The sequence below is a fragment of the Protopterus annectens genome, chromosome 8.part0 (genome assembly GCF_019279795.1).
Source record: "Protopterus annectens isolate FY-2018-M chromosome 8.part0, PAN1.0, whole genome shotgun sequence".
Classification (NCBI taxonomy): Eukaryota; Metazoa; Chordata; order Ceratodontiformes; family Protopteridae; genus Protopterus; species Protopterus annectens.
In genome coordinates this window covers 1,441,700,331-1,441,712,643 of record NC_056741.1, presented here as the reverse complement: position 1 = coordinate 1,441,712,643, position 12,313 = coordinate 1,441,700,331, and the positions used below count along the sequence as shown (strand labels likewise).

At 41.2% G+C, this 12,313-nt stretch overlaps 1 protein-coding gene across 1 annotated transcript in view; it reads left to right on the top strand.

Moving 5' to 3' along the window:
• Positions 1-12,313, top strand: part of UBASH3B (ubiquitin associated and SH3 domain containing B) — a 777,613-nt gene that overhangs the window by 675,439 nt on the left and 89,861 nt on the right. The window contains exon 6 of the mRNA XM_044081039.1: positions 4,386-4,594. Coding sequence (XP_043936974.1) covers positions 4,386-4,594 — 209 coding nt within the window. The remainder of the gene's footprint in view (positions 1-4,385; positions 4,595-12,313) is intronic.

Genomic DNA, 12,313 nt, shown 5'->3' with positions numbered 1-12,313 from the left:
TTGATGAGTGGATGGGTAATAGAAATTTACACCAGGGATCACTCCAGTGGCTCTACTCGACAAAGGCACTGGGAGCTAAGGTCAGATGGCACGATGCCAGGGTAATCCTATCAGATAGGCTTGTAAAGGCTCCAGGGCCTTTAGCCTAGTACACACCTATGAACCTATGAATCAGGATCTGACACAGTAGTGGTTAAGAATTTAAAGTAAAAGATGAAAGGTTAATAATGGCACCCAGTACAAGCAGAAAATGATTAATTTCAACAATTGGCTAAGTTTCTGGTGTCATTCTAAGGGGATCCAGTATCTGTCTGCCTGGGATGACATGATTGACAGACCTCGATGCTTTGCTAGAGATGATCTGCATCTGGCACCCCTGTCCTTCCGGATACTGGACAAGGATCGTGCCACCCCTGTAGTGCTTTTTTTAGGCGGTATTCCAAAGACCAAATTACCACAGTAACAGCTACAAACAAATGCAATCTGAGGGTCATCTAAAATGGAGAACATCGACATTTGTGCTGTAACAGAGACCTGGTTCAAGGCAGCAGAAAGCACCCCTGCACTACCAGACTATAACTCATTTCACACCTTTCGGCCCCAGAACTTGGACCGAAGCTCCAAAGGCAGTGGTGTTTCCATATTGATAAAGGATGCACACACCTCCAGACTGGTAGCCCACCATAATGCATCAGAGATACTTCAGGTGCAGCTAACATTGGGTAAGACAACGATTCAGGTCATAGCCTGCTTAGGTCCCCAACCATGTCCCAAGACTCACACTCCATGTTCCTAAGCACCCTGGAGAATATTAGGGTCCAACCTAACATTCTCATACTGGGTGACTTCAACTACCCCTCCATTAACTGGGAAAACTACTTGTGTACCAATACACTTGCCCAACGTTTCCTGGAATTCATTAATTCCAATGCCCTGGACCAGCTCATTCTTACCCCCTCTAGAGGTAGCAACATCTAACATGGACGACCGTTGCTCTACACCAGTAGTCAGCTCCACCCTGGTTAGATCCAACCACAAACTAATCTCCTTGAAAATCCACATCCCTCCCACTCGCCCTACAAAGGTAACCACCATGGAAAAACTTCTCCAAAGCTAACTTTGGGCTCCTAAAAACAGAGGTGGCTAACTTCATGGCACCCATCTTCTTCTTCTTCTTCTTTTGGCTTTTCCCAGTTAGGGGTCTCCACAGCGGATCACTTGTCCACTCATGTTGCCAGCCTGGCGCCCAACCTTCCACAGAAGGCACACATACTCATGCAGTCATGCCTAGGACCAATTTAGAGTGTCCAATCCACCTACAGCATGTCTTTGGGATGTGGGAGGAAACCGGAGCACCTGGAGGAAACCCACACAACCACAGGGAGGACATGCAGACTCTACACAGAAGGCACCCCAGCTGAGGATCGAACGGGAGAACCTCTTGCTGTGAGGCAGCAATGCTAACCGCTGCACCACCATGGCCACCCAACTTCATGGCACCCATGCAAATGGAAAATAGTCACCTACTTAGAGGCGATCTCTGCTTGACTTACAAAGACATGTCTGACCCAGCTCTTTTAGAAATGTTACATCTAAAGAAATCCCAATCCCTCCACACCACATGCTCCAAAGACCTCAACCTCATTACCACAATCAACAGAACAAGCTGGAAGGACAGGTTCATAACCCAGAGACTGCCCATGCTATGGAATAGACTTCCCATACATTTCAACAGAGTACCTCACTGGGCCTCTTCAAAAGAAGTTTAGATGAGTGGATGGGAAATAGTAAATTCACCCCAGGGATCACTCCAGTGGCTCTACTCGACAGAGGCACTGTGAACTTAGGTCGGGTGGCACAATGCCAGGATAATCCTATGGGCAAGGCTTGTAAAGGCTCCAGGGCCATTAGCCTAGTACACACCTGTGAACCTATAAACATGCTGGAGAAACAGATAAATGCAGGTTTTGTAAAACAAAACTTGATACAGTGGCATAACTTGTTGCTGAGTGTGATACACTAATGTCAGAGGGCCTGTATACTGAAAGGCATAATAATGTGGTAAGACTGTTGCATTAGGGATTGTGTAAACTTTGCAATATTGAAGTAGCTGAAATATGAGCCACAAAGCATTATAGAGACTGATAATGTTTATATCACATGACATCACCTATTCCCAACAGTTCAAAAAATAGATATGAGAAAAGAAGAGAAAAGTCGCATTAATTATTGAAATTGCTACACCCAGTGATTGCAATGTCTTACTTACAAAGCAAAAGAAAGTCATAGAATACCTGGATATGCAGGCAGAAGTGAGGGTAATGTGTAAGAAGGATACCCTGACAGTTCATAAAATACCAGGCAGGCAGAAATGAAGGCAATCTGTAAGAAAGATAGCCAGATAGTACCAGTAGTAGTAGGAGCAACTGGTCTCATAAAAAAGAATATAAGGCCGTATTTAGATATGCTAGTGATACATGTAATTCCACATGAATTTCAGGTCACTTCTGGGCACATTGCAGGTGCAGCAAGGAGTGCTTTTGTTCATCATTAAAGATTGAAACTGTACTACTTTCACAAACTTTAGTCATGGTTTGATTTGGGAATCGGGCCCATTCCTGTCATGGTATTAGGCACCCAAAAGACTTGTAGAAATTAAACCTAAAGCATTCAAGGGCTCTGAAAAAAATCCTTATATAGCTGTTTAAATTCATGATTATTAAGAATTATCATCTGCTATTGTTAACCTTGAGTATTGGGAACCACGGGTAACTTCCCTTTAATGAAATGTTAATCTTTATGTACTCATCATTTCAACTGTGACCTCTGTATCTTCTCCACAGTGAACCCTTTTTTGATATTAGTCATCTTCCAACAGCAAATTATGAAGTGAATCTGTCATATTTACCTCACATCTGGAGGTACACCATAAGCAAGCAAAATACCCCTCCAAAGATAACAGTAACATATACAGTTTTCCAACAGAAAAGCCAAGTTGTAATTCTTTGCCCTGTAAAATTCCTTACTTTCCATATCTTTCCATTTTTCATACCAAACACCTCTCCAGACTCTGTGCTCCTTCCTTCCCTATGACTCATCCTTTCCTCCCTCATACTAACACTCTCCCATGCCTTAATATACTAAATGTCTTTAGATGGATTTGGAAAGGAAGTGTTGCAAATTGTAAAATTACATTCAGGGAAAAAATGCACTGCCATTTCCCCATACTTTCTCTGTAGATTTGTTTATATTATGGACCCTGTCCCTAGCTCATAAATTGAAATTATATAGATCAATTTTTACACAAAATGTGTAATAACTATTTTGTTGCTTTTTTCACTCACTGACTGTTGATCATCAGCCTCCTCCTGACTAATCATCCCATTTGTTCACCATTAAAGGAGCAAGGGTCAGCCAGAAGAAAGCATTATTCAGACAGCCATCATTGCTGCTTCATGGATTTTTGCTTTGTCTATATTTTCCACACATGGTTGACTAAGCTGCAAGGACAGGCATGCAGTGGGTTGACTGTAGGAGGCCATCTACTCCCTTATGCAAGGAGGTATTCCCATTCACTTAGCTATACCCCTCCCCCTAAGCATGAATGTTGATTTTTTCAGGTCTCCGTCAGGGAAACTGCAGGAACTCTGTGTGCCTGCTTGTGTGCACAACCACCCCACATTGGGAGAGGCGAGCAGGACATGGTGTTTCACCCCACCTTTCGGCCTGGCTGCTACAGTCTTGCAGTCACTAATGGAAACCTACAGCTGCCTATGTCATGCGCAGACCTCCTTTTCTCTGTATCACAAGACCAGGTTGACACTAGCATATTTCCTGAGATAGGTTAACTTTTTGCTTGATGAAAAACTTAGGGCAAAATGTTAAAAGCTGGAAGCATTCTGTTAGTTGTTAGAGTCATTGCAAACTCTTGTTTATAGGAATCATATGGAGATGCTATGATGACCGTGCAAACCCTTGTTTATAGGAGTTGTATGAAGATCCTATGGTGACTGTGCAAGCCCTTATTTATAGAAATCATATGGAGATGTTATAATGACATTACAGAGCCTTGTTTATAGGAATCGTATGGAGATGCTATGACGACAGTGCAAACCCTTATTTATAGGAATCGTATGGAGATGCTATGACAAATTTACCCATCTTACTGGGCATGTCCCTCTTCCTGTTTCTGAAAGTAGAAAATGACCTAGTAGTCTTTTTGTTTAAACATTTAGGTTTTGCTAATAAACTTTCAGTGCCAATACGAATCTATGAAACTGAAGACAATGACATTATATGTTTATTCACAATTGCAAATGTGCAGCGGTTCAAAGTTGCTGCGTTTCCACAGAGTATGTTTTATCACATATGCTTTTATTTTGCAGACACTAAGAGTGAACTATCCATATACCCCTCAGAATGATGATGAGCTTGAATTAACCCCAGGGGACTTTATTTTCATGCCCCCTGTTGAACAGACCACCACTAGTGAGGGATGGATATATGGTACCTCACTAACAACTGGCTGCTCTGGTTTGTTGCCTGAAAACTATATTACGAAAGCAGATGAATGTGATACTTGGGTGTTTCATGGGTGAGTTAATAAATTTATCTTCTTATGTAATGAATACATTTTGTATCAGATTGTTTTATTTCTTACACATGATTTAGAGGCATTAATTTTTCTCTGAGTCTTAACGCACGGTTTAGTGCAGTTTGACATATTTGGAGTGGTATTTCTCCTTCGATAAAGTTTGTTACATTTTTTATATTTGCAGAATGCATGTTTTTATGTGGAAGTATGCAAAAATGTTTTAAACAATGTTTTAATCAGTTGTGTATCTCTTTGAAAATACTAGTGAATTTGATAGTGCAAAAGACTTCATGTTAACCTTAACATAACTTTGTTTTATTTATCATAAATAACCTTATTAAAAAAGTTCAACAGCATCTAACAGATATATGGTAGTATCAGTATGAAGAAGCCAGCAGAAATAAAAAAAAAATGGAGAGAAATTATTCTGTATAAAAGTATGAGGTAACTAGTCAAACAGAGATCGTCTGACAACAGTGCAAGACTGATAGACCACCATCAAAGCTCCCCTCTAATCCCTAAAATTGAGATGACCATTCAGCACATCATAAGCTAAATGTATTGAGAATAATCTTGCTGAGGACCAGCCAGCCCCTTTTGATCATTGTGGTGTTACTTCAGAGGCAGGTAGCTGCCCATTGTGGTGTCACTTCAGAGTGGCCCATTGTGGTGTCACTTCAGAGGTAGGTAGTGGCCCATTGTGGTGTCACTTCAGAGGTAGGTAGCGGCCCATTGTGGTATCGCTTCAGAGGTAAGTAGTGGCCCATTATGGTGTCACTTCAGAGGTAGGTAGTTTGGCAGCTGTAGGGGGAAAGACACCATAGTTGTAGTGTTAGGGACAAAGTTCTCCAAAAAATATTTATTTTTTTTATTACAGTCATTCTGTTGAACTGCATTCCAACAAGATGAGTTACAGTGAATAGTACAACATCCGGAAGTGGGTTGTCATTCAGCCCATTATAAGTAAAACTTGTAGCAGTTTCATAAATTGAGATTTATCATGTTTAGCCCACAAATTCTACTCTATTTATCTTGTTGATTTATGTTTTGTTGGGATGACTTTTGATGAGTTGTACTGAATTCATAAAGAGGAACCATTCTTCTCATCAGAAGAAAAACCTATTCATATTCAGCCCCTTTGCTACAGTGTTTTCATGTACTCATTTTGCTATACTCAGTCCAGGAAGGTGTAGGTACATTTCAGTTAAGTGGAATATGTTAATACATGTACTGTCAATATAGGGCACTATAAAATGAAGACAGTCCTGTTTTTCTCCTTTTCAGAGGATTGCCTTTAATATACAAGGAACTGTGTACTACACAGTGTCAGCTTGTTTCTGCCTTTGCAAGGACTTCAAGACTTCATGACCTTTGCTGGCTTAGTACAGTACCAGGTTCAGACCTCTGATCAGAGTCTCATCTGGGCTTATTGGCTGGTATGGCCATTAAAATGCCCTTTACGTATCTGATGATGTGGGAATTGCAGTTGACTCTGAAGTTTCAGTGGTAAAAAGGTTACCACATTCTCCCAGACCTTGGTGTTAGACCACTGCTGTCAGGTCCTGGAGTGGTGCATCATCCATACCAGTCGACTGCTGGGTCTTCCCTTTCTGCAGCCACACCTGTCATAGAATGATAATGTATGTATTGCTTGAGAGGGTGGGGAATTCAGTTTGTTAGCCATGTGGTGTAGTTAGTGTGGTCCTCCCTTGGGAAGTGGGATAACTCATCAGCTAGCTTCATGTATGTTGTGTGACTGTATGGTGCTGAGAGGTTTAGCGTAAGACTATGACCCAAGTGACTAGGATCCAGTTAGTGTTCCTGGCACCTGAAGATGCTGGCAGAGAGGGCAAGGAGTGACTTGATTTGGTGCACTAACCTCGCAGGGTGGAGTGGGTTGCATGCACCCTGGGGAACACTGGATGTATGATTTTACTGGCAGAGAATGGGGAAACTATTGCTTGTCTTTAAAGGGGAAGGATTAGGACTGCTTCAGAGGAAACACCGCTTGTGGAAATGAGGGCGTGACCTTCATTGCAGCTCATCGCAAGTCTCTTCCCTGGTGCTTTACTGGGTGCATGCATAAGCTAGGGAAGCATACAAAAATCAGATATGTCCCTGATGGCTGCCCAAATGATGGCCACTCTTGGTTGGCTGTTGCACCAGTGATAGGGAACAAGTAAGCCAACTGCCTGAGAGAGGGTCTGATGGGCTGACAGGCAGTGTGGGTATAGATGACAAAAAAAGTTGTTGGTAGAGGTTTGCTGTATTTGTGAATGTTGCAGTATAATTCCACAGGTAGATGTCTGCTTTCTGTCAGACAATCCAGACTTTTCTGACATTCTCAACATGGAATTTCCTTTATTAGCCCAAGATTTGACTTATTAATGGCATAGAAGTTAGATCATCTGTCATTTCCTTTTCCTTTTTTAGCCTTCGGATGTGTCCCATGTAGATTAATGAATTCCTTTAACTAGGGTTACCATACATCCGGGTTTCCCCGGACATGTCCTCTTTTTGGGCTCGTGTCCGGGCGTTTTTTGAAAATTCTGCTATTTGTCTGGGTTTTTCAAAAACCCGGATAAATCGCAGAATTTTCAAAAAACAGATGTCCCTATTTCAGTGGGATTGTCCCGGGATCAGCAGTCCAATCCTGAGTCCCACACTGCCGGTTACACTTGCTGGCCAACCCCTGGCATATCTCCCAGACTTCTGTCTCAGATCAAAAGTGACACTGCTTACTAAAAAAATTGCAAACTCCTCCTTGGAACTGCTTCAGTCTGTGACTTTGTAATATGCAGTTTTTGAACGAGAAATGCCTTTTTTAAGTGAATTCATTACTTGGCTTTTCAGCTGACATGCTGATCTTGCACATACCTTAACCATAAATAGTTAATAAGATAAAACAACCTATGAGGTTAAGGATTCCTGAAGAATAGTCACAGCAGGTGAAACATTAAACATTGCTCAGGTTACAACAAGCATAACATAATTAATGTGCTCTGTAAGTCCTTATTATGTAACTTGCATAAAAATGCCATTATGGAGCATCAGAGCACCTTGTCTCTCAAGAAGACAATGGAGCATTTCAGACGTATTTTACAGTGTTGTTAAAATGAGTTTCCAGTTTAGCTTTCCACCCTCACTAGTGCAACTCTTACTGAATAATCTTACATGCAAGATGCTTTAGGAATCAAAACAAAATTCAGCATTACTGGTGAAAAGAACTGCAACAAACTTTACGCGTTGTGCAGAATACATTTTAGACAATACTTGGCGATTTCCTTAGAAAGAAAATGGGAGCAGTTTACTAAAACGGTTTGCAGGATGTACCGTTCAGATGGGCTTTCTGATTCATGCACACTGTTCAATAACATTGCCATTGCAGTTTCTAGAAGAAAAAAAAAATTCCGATAAATACTTAAATGCAATATAAAAGTGCCGCGGTGGTACGGTGTTAGCGTTGTTACCTCACAGCAAGAGGTTCTCCCGTTCGAGTCTCGGCTGGGCTTGGGAGTGCCCTCTGTGTGGAGTCTGCATGTCCTCTCCGCGGCTGGGTAGCGTTCGAAAGACATGCGTGTGCAAATGGCTGTGCCTTCGTTGAAGGTTGGGCGTCGAGCTGGCAGCTCGGAGTTTCGTAAAAATCTACTGCCAATCATTAGCGGACCGGAGTTCCGCTGTGAAGACCCTGGAATCTGGCAACCCTAAAAGAGGACGAGAATATATGTGCTGGTATAATACCAGCACATATTTTTTGTCCTCTTTTTCGTATAACCAAATATGGTAACCCTACCTTTAACACCACTTGGATGCTTTGTTTTCCACAGTCTGAAAGCCTATTAAGATATTAAGAAGCCACACATTTACAGGAAACAAATGCAGTGTAAAGGATAAGCTCAGATAAAATCACTTTAGCTAGAAGATCTAGAGATACTGTCTCTGATATCCTCCTTGTGGGAGGAATAAAGACACCTTCTTGAAGTTTCCAGTAGTTTATTCAGTTAAGTAGGTATGTTTGCAGGAATGGAGACACTAGAAATTAAAGTAAATTATTGTCTTTTTTCACACTACACAAATATTCAAAGTTGCATACACAAATGGTAAATTTATGCTGCCTCTCAGTGATTCAGTATGTGAGAGGAGTAAATATTTACTCTCACCTTAAACACCTCGTACATATTTGGTAAGCACAGCACAGACCACATCCACTAAACCATCTTATGCTGAGGTCATTAAGAGAAGACTAGCTAAGCTTGCCTGACTAATGACTAAAACTTTAGATATCAGATCACACAACAGCACACCCACCTTCACCCTTCACACCCACAGCTGGCGCACGTACCCTCTACAAGTTACAATAGTGTAGACATCAAGTCCTTATGATCCACAGAGCCTGAATCTAATTACAGTAGTGGTTTAGCTGTAGGGGTTCTATTGTCAGATCTACAGACACTATCCTCACTAGGGGGATCAGAATAAGGTAAAGGCCAACTTTCTGGAGCCAGAATTTGGGATGTAACAGGTGCTCTTCATTTCCTTCATTTTTTCAAATACGATTATGACCAGACAGTGGTGTATGCAGGGGCTGAGTGACCTTTTGTGGATGTAGAAGGATATGACTGAGCTTTGGTGTGTGTCTGTGTGTGTGTGTGTGTGTGTGTCTCTGTGTGTGTGTGTGTGTGTGTGTGTGTGTGTGTGTGTGTGTGTGTGTCTCTGAGTGTGTCTGTGTGTGTGTCTGATGCAGGAAAGACACTGGTATTGAGTGGTATTTTGCCATCACCCAGAGTGATACAGAGGTAATTGTCTATGTAGCTGTTGTCATTTTAGAGGGAGAGGATTCAGCTTGGAATGATATTTCCTGCTTTGCAAGGGATGGTCTGAGTAAAGTGTTTGTTGCCCCCATTAGTGCCTTTTTAAGGCAGAGTCCATCTGATGGACATTCCATCCTAGTAAATTCCAATTTGGAGCACATTAATGTGTGTCTGCACATTGCCTAGAGTTGTAACAAAACATGCTTGAACTTGAGGCTGTCCTGCAATTTGAACACATATATGTGTAGTTATAGAAACATGGTTTAAGAACAATGATGGTGCTCCCTCTATTCCTACATATATACCTGTCAAGTTTTCAGATATTCTGACAACTGTGGGGGAAATCAGTATTTGTCAAGGATCTCACCACCTCATGACAGATCCCTTGGGACACTACTGTTGAACTCATAGATGTCCAAATCACCAAAAACTAAGCTAATTATCACCTCATAGCAGGCTATAGAGTACCCTCTATTTCTCATTCTGAGTACAATAGTTATCTCAACACATTATCTTAAATCCCCATTAGATCCAACACCTTTCTTCTGTGGCACTTCAACTATCCATCAGTTGACTGTCCCTGCCCAGTGCTTCCCTGACATTATATATGCTAACTCTCTTTTGCAAATAGTTAGCCATTCAGCAAGGAGCTGTGATGTCCTTGATCTCGTCCTCACAAATATGCTCACTAATTTGCACATCTCCATATGTATCATCCTGCGTTTTTAAATCAAACCATAGATTAGTGACCATTTCCTTTAAAAGTGGTGGTACTTTCCCTATAGATACCTCTTTGTTTTGGGATTTTTCAAAAGCAAACCTCCTTCAGTTAGCAACGTAAATAAATTCCACTGTAATCCACTCCACTGTATCTCATTGCTAAAGTTTCAGCCTCTGCCCCTATGCCTCTGACATCTACTCCCACTTAAATATTTGTATTCAGAGGGCAGTCCCTGTCATTAGCAAATGTAATGAGAAATTTAAAAATAGACCCCTATGATGGAAAAGCCATATAAATAAATTATATAACAAGTTAAAAAAACTGCTTTATGTTTATAAGAGGTCTTATTCTATGTACCTTAGGAGCACACTTAAGCAAATTAGTAAACAGCTTAAGGGAGCTGTTGGGAAGCTCAGAGCCGAGTTTGAACTTAAAATAGCCACTAAGTCCAAAAATAATTGCAAATCTTTCATTAAGTATGTCAGGACATTAAGAACTAATATCCAACAATGTAAAGAGTTTGTTCACTATAATATTGCATGCTCTGACCCAAAGAAAATAGCCATTATCTAGTTTGACAAATTTAGTGCAAATTTTACTTCACTCAAAGATGCAGCTATTCCACAGATTATGTAGTGTCAGCCACCCCATTTAATTAATATGGAATAAGTTCTTGCAACACTCTTAAAGCTATGAACACCTCATGCATTGGCCCCAGTATTTCCCATATATCCTGATTACCATTGCCAAATATGTCCTATCTGAACCTCTACTTAACCACTTCTTTCTGAAGCCTGGAAAACAGCCATTTTAATGCCATTACACAAGGAGGCTGAACTGCAGGTCTTTAACTATAGACCCATTAGTCTTGATAGCCTCATATGTAAAGCTATGGACTAGTTATTATCCAAGATCTCATTAATATGGACATTGAAAATCTCTCAACCCTGAACTCTCATCAATTTGGCTTTGTTAAAGGACAGTCCTGTCTCTTAAACCAGAAAAGTAACCAAAGCAGTGGATAATGGTTATGCAGTGCTTATGCCACATCTGGACCGGGTCAAGGCCTTTAGCATTATTTGTGAATGCGGATAAGTTGGCAGTAATGTACCACAGGGCTGAGTGCTAGGCACTCTGCTGTTGTGCATCTGTTTCCCAGACCTTCATGCCAACAGTCCTGACCTATTCATGCCAGTAGTCCTGACCTATGGTAAGTTTGCAGATGACTGTAAATGGAACACATATCACTCTATCCAACAGGTTCTATGTATGTCACAAGTAAAAATCAGGTCATATGATCTAGTAGTTCTGAGGCTGTTTGATTTGCAGATGAGCAAAAATTTCATCAAAACAGGGTCCAGGGATGCCTTATATGCCACACAAAGATCACCTCTCAGACGTCTGTATGATACCAAATAAAGAGACAGACATTTGAAGTGATCATTGGTAGGGCATTGTGTTTATTCCTTGTATTCTTTTTGTAAGCAACCTTTATGGACATTCTAGTTGCTGCATGCGTCTGGTCAGGTACATACCGAAGGGGATTATACTGTATGATGGGTTTGATAAGGACTAAGTACAGTGGTATGATGACCCCTCTAGACCTAAATGCCATGCCTTTGTAAGTTCAGCAAGATAGAAGGGTTTTCTTACGACCTTGTGCACATCTTGGTCAAAGGCTAGGTTATTATTTATGAGTTCTCAGTTCAGCTTTTAGGGGTGTTTTATTGATGGTGTAGTTACCCAGGGTGGCAAACTTCCCAAAAGGCACTATAATTAATTTCATGGCATTGAGGTTAGATATTATATTCCAAGCATTTTCTGTGTTATACTTTCTTGAAGGACATTCTTGTCTTGGGGAGATTCGGTGTCTGCTCCCAGCTTGCAATCGTTTGTGACGTAGGTCAGCCAGGGGTCTTTGACATTCGCTTTGACCTCTGAGAAGTAGATGTCAGAGCGGAGGGGGTACAACAAAGAGCACTGAGGGACTGCAATGGTGACTGGCTTTTTTGTTCAGGTGGCCTTACTGATCCATACCTCTTGGGTGCTTTCCATGAGCCAGCTATCTATCTAATGTGTTATAAAGGGGTTTATGCCTAGTTCCATAAGTTTGTTAACAATGCCCTAGTGTGGTGCTGTATCAAATAATTTAGCTAGATCTAGGTAGTCAGTATTTACCTCTTTTCC